Raw genomic sequence first — 11926 nt, forward strand, 5'->3', positions numbered from 1 at the left:
AGATCCATATACCCTTATTTAGTTAACTCTCTCTTTTTTAACTTGATGCCAAGGACCAGAGAGTGTCATCTTAGGGTGTGTTTGGTTGGGTTTAAGATGGGATGGGATATAGTCATCCATATTTTTAGGGATATGGTGATACAGATTTATGTTTGGTTGGATGGATAGAACGAGCATATTTGATTACTAATAAATAATAAATAATATTATTAGTTAATCAACATAGGTCGTGTCCTAATTAGTACATATTAACAATAAAATATATCTATCATCACTAATAAACAGTAATTTAAATTTGGTAATTACCAATTAATGATAAAACACGCTAATTATTACTAAATAATAACTAATGATCACTGTTGTGAAGGTGGATGAGCTCATATAGCCAATTTGATCGGATACATCTATCCAACATCTTCATGGAATAGTTTCTTCCTAGGCTGCCCTATCTAGCCAACTAAACACACCCTTAGTTAGCCAATATTGTCTAGTATGGGCATAAAAAAGCATGTATAAATTAGAAAATAGAAAGATATTATGATTTTTCATAGTATTATCTATGGACTTTTTTATGGTACACCAAGTTATTGAATGTTGCCTCTTGATCTAATGGTCCGTATTGCTCAAATCACTTATGGTTATGTAAATTCTATTGAACGAAGGTCTTGTAATCTAAAGAAAATGCAAAAATGTTTCTTTTATTTGAGTAATAAATCCATAAACCATAAAATAAAAAAATGTTAAATTTTGAATTAGTATTTCTGCATCCAAATTATAACATAAGCTTATTATGTTTGTAATCAAAGTCTACTTTGAAATTTTGAATTATCTGTAGTTTAGGAAGATTTTCTTGTCTTTTTTCCAAGTTAGGATGACCATGAGAAAATACATGAAATATTGAAAATCATATCTATCTACATATCATGAATGAAAATATAAAATATGTGCTCAAATCCATATAATTCACAATTGCCATAAAATATCAAATTCATACTATATTCACTTAACTGATTAAGGAAAACACATATATTTGAAATTCAAAACATTTTAATGCTATTTTTATATATTAAAATATATCATTACAAAACCATTTATTTATTTTAAAAAGGTGTAATATTTATTTGCATGTTCCTTGCACGCATGATTTAAAATTGGGCATAATAATTATGGGTTATTAATGCTCATCTCTATCCTCTGATTTATTTATTAAAAGCTAGAAAATATATAAAACATATAATAATTCAAGAGGTAAGATGGAGCAAGGTCGTTATCTATTCCTGTTTACCTAAAAAAATGTAGTATATTTTTTGCTTCTGTTTATGCTAATAAGCTAAACCTTAAATTTTGCAATCTTAAATTTGTAGTTGATTTTGTATGTTTTTTATCATAGTTTATTTTTTAGTCTTTACTTTTAGATTTTTATGAATATGTATATAAAAGTTTTATTCATAAATTAATTTTTATTTATAAATATATCGTTTGGTTTTTCTAGGGAAAAAGTCAAAAGATAAAGGCTAAGATTTGCCATCAATAGTTTAATACATGGTACTGTTGATATTGTGCAATTTTTTACCATATACGTATATTTCCAACTAAATTTAGGATACAATCTTCATCTAAGACATGCTTAATATGATAGGAAACTCAACTAAAACCCAGAGAAAACTAACACACGGTCATCGTGAACAAACAACTTCCGTCAAAAGTGGCAGCCATCCAAATGGTTACCATCAATCAAACGCTAGGACTTGACCGAAGATGAGGGCTGATCATACCAACAAAACCCAAACTGAAGTGACAAATTCATCAAAGGAACAAACCAACCAGCAAACTCTGCTCCTCCCATGAATACAACCCATGCAATTTAGTGTTTTCTATCATCTCACAGTGTGCATCAAGCATTTGTCAGGTGATGTATCATCTCAACTTGTCTTTGGTCTCTCTCTCTCTCTCTCTGAACAATAATACCAAGGGCGACAACCTGCATGTCCCCTACTCTTTGGCTGGACGGTTGTGCCGGCTTTTCCAAATGGGTGAGTTTTGGTTCATCACGGCGTTCTGTTCCTTGAGCTGGGATGATCAGTTCAGTTAAGCAACCCCCCACGACCTGATTAGTCATCACCATCAGACTGCCTGGATCGTACTGGATGGATTGGTAGAGAGCCAATGGGCTAGTTCGCAGCTGATGGTGTCGGCGACTCTAATCAGCGCACATTACAAAATAGGTCTCTCTTCGGTGCATTTTAAAAAAAAATTATACTACTACTGGAACTAATCTCAAACATCGATTAAAAGAGTATTTTTTTTACTTTGTTAATTAATTGATTAGTAGTATTTTTTAGTTTTGTTTTTCAATAAATATCACATAAAAGGATGATATTACCCCTTCAAATTTTTACTACGCATAACATTATTGGTAGAATAATTTAATCACAGTCGTCCGATAAAAATAGATCAACGGTATCGATTAAAATTCTATTGCAAGTAAAATACACCGGAGAACACCACTAAGAAAATTATTAACACATAATTAATTATATATTAGTTTTTACAAACTTGAAAATTGATTAATCTGATTTTTTACAACAACTTTTATATATAATGTTTTTTAAGAAAAATATTGTTTAACCGTTAAAAAAAACATGCCTATGGGAAAAGAGGAGAAAAATTTTCACAGGTCGTTTGGGAACGAGCCCAATTTAATCTGCAGGACCAGACAGACAGTGACTGAACTGCCAAGGCAATAGGGATGGGTGTTCTTCCGGTTAGTTATGATTTGCTCGTGGTCGCAGAGATTGTTACCTCCTAATCAAACAGTGCTTCCATGGACACCTTTTTACAAAGTTGACTGGGGCATTAACCATGTGTGCTTGCGTGATGACAAAAACGAATCGTCAGCACTATTCGGGAGGATCCCATGCCATGTCTGAATCAATCAATGACGCCCTGCTCGGGCTTCATCTCATGCCATTTGATTTCGTTCCTTGCCTTTCTTTGTTCTTGATTCTCCAGTTTCGTCCGTCCTGTGAAATTGTTTTTAGAGCATTCTGGCAACTCATTTAAATTTGATCGTCCATATCTGATCATCTAAAACAGTTTCATTCTCCATATCTTTTTTACGATAGCAAATCATTCATATATGACATCCTCCATATCTCTTTAGAAAATAAAAAAGAACATCTAAATATGAAGTTTCTCTTCTAATATAAATAACATCCAAAAGTAGAGGATATGATGAATATTTTGTTGGAGCTCAATTTTTATCCTTCATACTCTATTTTCAAGACGAAGGATGTTCTGTTAGGGATCTTCATCCTCTATTTTGAAGGATGTTCTACTAGGGATGCTCTTAGGCACCTTATCTTTGGGCTTAGCCAAAATTTAAATTTTTAATATTAAATTTAGACTTGATTTTGAGATTTTTTATTATAGTTTATTTTTAACTCTGACTTTTAGATCAATATTAATGCATATATAAAAGCTTTATTCATAAATTATTATTTGTTTATAAATGTCGTTTGCCCTTTTTTTTAAAAAAAACCCTGATTACAATAATCACAAGCTTCTGGCTGGTACCCAGAATCAACAGGCCATATCACCATAATAGATAAACACAAGAGAAACTTGAAAGCAGAACGGGACAACATCAAAGATATTTTTAAATCTTTTTTTCTTCATTTTCCAGGTATCATAATCCCCAGCACCATCTGGATGGCCTCCAAATTACATTACGGCAGGTACAGGAACGCAAGAAAAGCAGGGAAGTAATACACCAGTAGATCGAAAAGCATAGCAGGATAATAAGGGGAAAAAATAAAAATAAAAAGTAGGGCTAGCTGTTTTAACAACAAGAGCAGCTAGGCCCTCTTCCTGTAAAGACAGTTTACCCCCCATGGGACAGACAATAGCACTGCACCTCCTCAAGTTATATAAGAGTGCAGCTCAATTTGTTCTCTCTTGGCTCTCTGCCATACTAATCAACAGCAGCGGATTAGGCAGGGTGATGATAGTGGTAATTAGATTAGCTAATTGCATCGAGACATGTAATGATGTAGTATCCCTTTGGGACTAATTAGCTAGTAGGGTAGTAATAACAGAGTAGCAGCTTCTCCCGTTTGCTAGTCAGCAAGGCCTGGAAGGATGCCATCTGACTCGAGCGAGCTAGTAGTGGCCGTTGGCGGCGGCGCCGGAGGAGGGGTTGTTCTTGGCGTCGCCGGAGTCGACGACGACCTCGGTCATGGCGACGGCCTTGCGCTTGCGCGCCTCCAGGATCTCCTGCGTCGACTTGTAGTAGATGGCGTACAGGATCAGCTGCGCCACCGCGAACATCACCCCAAGCCCGTTCGGGATCTGTGGCATAATCACATCCAAGAACACAACTATCAGATTCAGATTCATAGTACAGATCCATCCGGGTTAAGACATTTTTAGCTGCAAGAAACCAATCGTTAATGACAGATCAAAATCACATGGTACTGCCACTACTACTACTACTACAGCGTCGAGGAGTACTACAATTAGGTGCGGCCGCGCTGTCCGGGCCTGCATCATCACGCGCCGGTGCAAAGTGCGGCGCGGCGCGGCGTGGCGTGGAGCGGAGTTACAAGCGTGTGGCAGCGGCAGCAGCATCGGATAGGATAGGCCAGTGATGCAAGCAGCCGGAGCCGCGCTGCAGTGATGGCATCTGTCCGCTTGCTCGCCCGCGTCCGTCGCCTTGCACACCATCAACAGCATGATTTGATCACGCCCCCTCCCCACACCACAAGTTGCAGCATCGGGAACGCCAATCTGCCACTGCCGCAGATTGAGATTGACCCATCCACGCCGATCAGTCTATTGGCTCATCTGCGTCCGTGAAATCGATTTCACGGCCACGGTTGCCTAGTACTTCTGACCGTCGTCCGGCCGGCCTGACAAAACGCAGGTGCATGCACTTGCAGTGACCAGATTGCGGTTTGCTGCACGCACCTTAACTTCCCACGGCCACGAGCCGGGCGTGTCACGGGCACTCAGCGCCATGGCCCCAGCACAGACACACTGCACTGCAAACGCGAGACAAACCAAAGCGCTGGAGCTGCACGCATTGCTGGTAGGTACCAACTTGTTCTGGCCTTCTTGTGGCCATGCAGACGCAGCAGCAGCAGCTACTACTAGTACTAAACCTAAGCTCATCCATTGGCGATCCCAATCCAAACGCAACCACCTCTTGTGCTCATCGCTTGCGAGTGACGACTAACCATATATGGGCAATGGATCACGCTCTTGCACGTATGTGTGCACTCCCAAGTTTCTTGGCTTCCAGTTCGGTTGTGCTTGTGCCATGGCATGAGATGAGACGAGAGCAGCAGCAAGCAAGATGGGGCGCGGCCATGTGGCGTGTGGCAACAATAGCAGCAACCTCCTTAACGCTTTGCATGCACTTGCACTGACCAGATTGCTTCACCTGCCTTGGTAAACTCTCATGATACCAGTACTCTGCTAAGTACTCCAAACTGGAAAGTAGTAGTATACTATCATTAGGAATTTAGGTGGAGGAGATCTCCAAGCCTTTTGTGTGATCTTCATCCTAGTGCTAAGGTTAGGCTTCTAGAAGCAATTAATTAAGTGGCCATCAAGTGGAGTCTAGTTAGTTCAGAGCCTCAGTATCATTGGCCTCTTTACTATTAGTGGTAGGAGTGCTAACTTGAGACTTATTAGTTAACTACTACTGTTACTGCTAACTCAAAGCTTGGTGATCAAGGTTGGTAAGTGCAGTAAAAACAGAGGCAGTAAAAAGTGATTAGAAGATGGAAGGCTTACAGTGATGTATAGGTCGAAGCGGATGAGGGCGTAGGCTGTCCAGCAGATGCCGTTGACCAGTGACGCCAGGGACAGGAAGAGGGGCATGTACTCCACGCTCTTAGTCTGGATCACCATTTTCTGAACAGAAAAAAAATTATGCAACACATGCTAATTAGTACTAGCAGTAATCAACATGGCAAAAACAGTATGAACAAATTCACATCGATCCATGGAATTTTCAGCAAGAAACAGAGCATGCCCAACTCCTAGGACAAGAAGCAGTACTACTGGTACCAACAGCTATAGCTTTCTTGGTTTCAAAGGGGACCAGAAAAAAAAAATTAAACTGTGGTGGGAGAAAAGCCAAATCATTGGAAGCAAAAGCGAAAGGAAGAACAGCGAAAGCAGCGGAAGATTTGGCAGGGCAGAGCGTGGGGTGTTGAAGCAGATAAAGAAAGGAATTGATCATGCATGTGTGCCTGCTCTATTTTTTTTCTTCTAAATTGTTTAAATTTTTTTTGGGAGTGTGTTTGTTTCTTTTATCCAACCAAAGTTGATCATGTTGGACGGAAACGGACTCATGGTCAATCGAATAGTAATTAAGTAATCAAAGACTAAAATAGTCCCCCGTTCTTTTCATATGATTATTTCATTCCATCCAGTGTCAAAAGAATGAAGCAAACCATTTGTTTTTTTAATCATCCAGTTGATGATGACGATACCGACAAACCACCTAGGTTAATTAATTGACATAATTAATCGAGTGGATTAAATACTAATCACTCAATCTTGGTCGCGTGTAATAAATACTACTACTACTACTAGTGGAGGATACGTACCATGACGGAGAGGGGGGCGGCGTACATGCCGGTGCCGAAGAGGACGCAGAGGATGCCGACGATCATGGAGCGGCGCTCGTGGGTGTGGGCGAGGGTGAGGACGAGGGCGGCGACGGCGGCGACGAAGGCGACCTCGGCGGCGAGGAGGAGGAGGACGCGGCGGCGGACGGCGCCGAGGGAGAAGGCGAGGAAGAGGGCGAGGTAGGTGAGCTCGATGGCCATGCCGGTGCCGTTGATGGTGATGACGAGCATGCTGTGCGGATGGACGGCGGGGAGGCCGTACAGCACCCACATCATGCAGTTGAGCAGCGTCGCCACGTACGGCACCGCCGAGTATTGCTCCACCGACCCCTTCTTCCAGATCCGTATGAACGTCGGCCTGCACCACCCACATCACCATCCATGAACAATCAGTCGCAGTTTCTTCCTCAGAGTTCATCGATGATCCGTTGTGATGGTAACTTACACTGGGGAGAGGAAGAGCACGAGGGCGGTTCCATTGCCTGCAAGACGGGAGAGGGCAAGTCAGTACAATCCTCCAAAGGCAGCGTGAGGGTGAGCAGCAAACGAAGCAAAGAAGACGAACGCAACAGCAGATGAAAACGACTTGGGAATTAAATCTCCAAGAGCGAGAGAGAGAAGGAATTAAATTATAATCCTTGCGACAATCTGTGCATTTGACAGACAGGGGGGGACACTGAGAGGTTGGTGAGGCCTCACACACGCCGCGCAACCGAAGAAACCAAAAAGAAAAAAAAAGAAGTTGAAGAAGAGGGTGGGCATGGACTAGAAGGGAGTAGAGTGTGGGTAGGGACGAGGAGGAGGAGGAGGGGCACGCACCGACGACGCCGATGGCGGTGCGGATGGTGTCCGGCGAGACCATGGTGGCCGGGGCACGGGGACTGGGGACTGGAACCTCTCCCTCGCGAGAACGAACGGACGCGCGCGCGCTCGCTTGTCGCCGGCGTGGGGAGAGACGAGACCGAGCAACGCACGGCGGAGGGAGCAAAGTACGTGAGACAGACGAGCGAGCGAAGGAAGGATGGAAGGAGGGATGGGTTGGGTGATGCGATGAGGGCGAGAGACGAAGGTGGTCTTAAATAGACGACGCCCTCCCTCGCTCCCGCAGCCTGGGCAGGCAACGATCGAGAGAGAGCAGAGAAAACCTTTGGTGGGCGCCCGCACCACACCACCACCCTGCCTGCCTCTATCATCCATCATCAACCATCGGCCCGGGGTCGCGGATGCAACCGCGGTGCGTCGCCCTGCTGACCCCCCTCGTCCTTTTCTCCTCTCCTCTCCTCGCCTCCTATTTCCCCTTTTTTTTTCCACCTTCTTCCCGCCACAATAAACAAATAATTATTTTTTTTTTGTTTTCTTGTGACAGAAATATGATTAATAGTAATATAATATTCGAGGGAGAAAAAAGGGAAGGAGGCTGGAGTAAATGAGGTCGCCGTGTCGATCCGTCCGTCCCACCGTCCTCCTCGTCGCGCGTTCTCGTGCGGGTAACCGCCTGCCTCCCAAAGAACGCGGACGAGCGCGCTCCTGGCCGTCGGATCCCGCCACGGACGCCCCGGATCACCCGCCGTAACGTACCCAGGCCCCACCCCACGTGGGCCCCACCCTCATTACGCGTCGTAGCAGTACTACTCTAGTAGTGGTAGTGTGGCACTGGTGTTATGCTATCCATTGTATAAGCGTATGCAACTCGCATGCTTAATTTACACTAGCTGGGATGCCAACAGAGCGCAGATATCTCGCATAATTCACAAAAAAAAAATCCATGAATTAGGATCATGCATGCATTGCACATCCCTTGCAGCACCGAATCTCTCGATCCGTGAAATTAAAATTGTGTAATAGTGGCAGATGCTGTCCATTTATTGTTTACACACATATTTTTAAGATTCGATTTTTTCACCCTTTTTTTGAGAGTTGTATACATTATTTGGATTTCAATTTCGAGATATGGATTAATTGGAGTATAAATAATAAATGGACCACGACAAACTGGACGTCACCATATATAGATATATAGCAAAATCTCCACGCAGTAGGCTTACATATTAATATCTTATGCCCTCATCATTTCATTTTTGCTTATGCTTCTACTTATAAAGTTAAATTTTTATTTCTATTTCAATTTTCGAGTTGATTTTGAGTCTTTCATCATAATCATAGTTTATTTTTCAGCTTTTCCTTTTAGATCACTATATTACATACACATAATTTTTTATTAATAAATTACTTTTTTGCAAATATATTGTTTTGTTTTTTCCTTAAAAATCTAAATGATAACGTCATTAATATTTTTTATTTGAAAAACTTATCATTTCGTAATCCTTTCATTGTACCGACTTATCATTAATTATTCTATGCAATTATAACTAAAAATTTAACATGCGTTAAGCAATAAGACCATTAGATTTTCTCCATGTCCGATCTTAATTGTCAATATATTTTTTGGAAATTATTTGTTTAAAAACATTCTATCCCCTGGTACTTTTAACTCCTTCCAAAGATATATTTATATTCAAATTATGTTCTAAATATAACTACCTATAAGGTGTCAATTGTGACTTTTATAGTGTTTAGATGAGGAAGTACGACAGAGAAAAAGGAACGGGGTCGACCTTCTTATTCATCGTCAATTCAATATATAAAAAACATCCTACTCATTGCAGAGAGAAGCTTATTGGAGAAATATACACGTGAATCATGTTCTCCTTCTGGTAGCCTTCTTTGTATCTGGAGATCTATTCCATAGATGGATAAATCACTCTAAATATTTTATAACATACAGGAGCCACATGTTAGCCTTATATTAAGCATAAGTGGAACATTTTATTAATGATTAAAAAATAATTTATGAGTAATATATATATATATATATATATTACTCATAATATATATATATGCGCGCGCACATTTAGCTATTTAAAAATTAATTGTAGAAAATAAAATACGATGAAATAACTAAAAATTAACTCTAATTTAAGTTTTAAAATTTAATGTTTTTACTTATGCATATATGGCGAAAAGACAATTCTGATTATTCCCCATGTTATAGTTAGTGGGCTCATCGCTCCACTGGCCCCTGTACACTCGCATCCCATCCCTCCCATCTTAATTATTCGTATCACTCACCATGCATGTGTATTAGTAATACGAGTAGTTTAGCCCCTTCACTTCAATCCATAATTTCTCCAAAATCATTCGTCGTCTATATTATGAAATGAGTAGTGCTATACGTACGATAGTTGTACATACGATCACACGGCAACGCGTCAACGGCGTAGCAGCGTGCATCCACGGCGCGTATCGGTGCTAGCGGCGTGACGAGCAAATCAGCGACGGCGGTAGAAAATCGTACAAAATTCTCGTACGTAAGCAGTTTTGATTATGAAACAGACGGGTTTAAGTTTTACATGGAACAATAATATTTCCTACTTGATCAAGTCCTTGCAATAAAGAAAGTGCATTGCACTTCTTATCTAGTAGTAGTACACTTATGATGATGTTTGTCAATCCATGCATGTTAAATAAGGCTTACAGTAATACTTGTACGCGCTTTGGCTCCGGAAATTTTAAGCATGTGTAAAATATGGTGTGCAATCTTAGGGGTGTTTAGATGGTGCTAAACTTTTTATAGCACCATGTCATATCAGATATTTGAACACTAATTTGAAGTATTAAACATAGACTAATAAAAAAACTAATTTCATAAATGAGTGCAAATCTACGAGATGATTTTTTTAAGCCTAATTAATCCATAATTAGAGCATGTTTACTGTAGCATCACTTAGCGTAATCATGGATTAATTAGGCTCAATAGATTCATCTCGCAAATTAGTCCAAGATTATAGATGAGTTTTATTAATAGTCCGCATTTACTATTTATAATAAGTGTCCAAACATCTGATGCGACAATGAGCTAAACTTTAGCCTATTGTCCCAAACAACCCCTTATTGTTGCACTAGTTAAAAAGTAATAATAACATAAATGATAGTTAAAAGTTATAACATAAATGATATTAGTACATATTCGATTCAGCTGTTAAGTTAGATTTAACTGGTAGATTAAATAGCTGAATAGCACCGAGAGGTTAATAACTGAGTAGGACCAAGGCCGCGATCGGGTTCCTATCTGACGCGAAAAATAGTATATAATTAAGTAATTATTAATTATATAAAATATAAGATAAATTAATATGATTTTTTAAACAACTATTCTATAGAAAATCTTTTAAAAAATACACCGTTTAACCATTTAAAAAATGTACACGCGCAAAATGAGTAAATCTGGGTTCATAAGGAAAGAACGCGGCAAATCCTGTTGTCACACACTCATTTTTTCCCAGATTTAAAATTATTAAATAATTATTTCTAGAATTTAGGTTAAATTTATGAAAATAAGATAAAAAGTGAAGTCAAGAAGAAAAATAAATCATCATCTAAAGTACTCTCTGAAATTTCTCTTGGAATTTCCTGAGCTCAAGAGCTAATATTAATGAAAACAAATTTTATTTTAATGATTATCAAAAATGAAAAACCAATGGCTCGACGTGCGCTTGGGTGTGTTGGACCACCTTTTCTAATAGAAAAGTAGAAGGGGTGATGAGAGGTGAATTTTCTGGATTTTGGAGAAAAGACTACTAATTTGGGGAAAGTTTGGGCAATGCAACAGTGCTAGAAAATTTTGCGCTAAAATTGCTGGAAGTAGATGTTGCCATGAACTTTATTTGGTGAATGTTTGAGATTTTTCTCATGTGTTTTTTCAGTAAAAAATTAGACAATATCTTAGTTTGTATATAAACTATAAACCCAAGGACATATATACATGATCTTTACACGGGGCCTAGCGGAGTACAAGTGACCGAGCAGTAACGGAGATAGTATCTTTTGGATATGTTGATTCGTATGATGGTATTTTATAGAAGTTGCGTCCGTCGATAACATTCTTTTGAAACAGGGTGTTTGTAAATGTTATTTGTTAAATTTTTTCATGCGGCTCTTAAGAGGGCTGCACGAAAAAATAAGCTCATTTTTGCATGCGGCTCACTTAAGCGTCCGTATAGAAAAAATCAATTTTTTCAATACGGGCCATTTAAGGAGCCGTATGTGAAAATAAATTTTGAAAAATTTGAAACTAGTGTATCTCACTCATATAAACTCCAAATTGAACGATTTTCCCCCTAAATGTTTCTAAAATCATGCTCTATCATGTTATTGTGTTCTTGGTGGTATTATTTTGGCTACCTTTTCTTGTGACTTTGTTTTATCAATTAAAAATTTGAATTTTA

The 11926-nt window shown here is 39.6% G+C and overlaps 1 protein-coding gene across 1 annotated transcript; it reads right to left on the reverse strand.

Moving 5' to 3' along the window:
• Positions 1-3653: 3653 nt before the first annotated feature.
• On the reverse strand, positions 3654-7752 carry LOC102710466 (bidirectional sugar transporter SWEET4). Its single transcript, XM_006647131.3, has 5 exons — positions 7461-7752; positions 7087-7123; positions 6621-6999; positions 5800-5919; positions 3654-4350 (listed from the first exon to the last, which is right to left on the reverse strand). Exons 1-5 carry the CDS (start codon positions 7501-7503, stop codon positions 4162-4164), a joined length of 768 nt encoding a protein of 255 aa, XP_006647194.1. The 5' UTR covers positions 7504-7752; the 3' UTR covers positions 3654-4161.
• Between the last annotated feature and the right edge of the window lie 4174 nt (positions 7753-11926).

The sequence above is a fragment of the Oryza brachyantha genome, chromosome 2, assembly GCF_000231095.2.
Source record: "Oryza brachyantha chromosome 2, ObraRS2, whole genome shotgun sequence".
Taxonomy (NCBI): domain Eukaryota; kingdom Viridiplantae; phylum Streptophyta; class Magnoliopsida; order Poales; family Poaceae; genus Oryza; species Oryza brachyantha.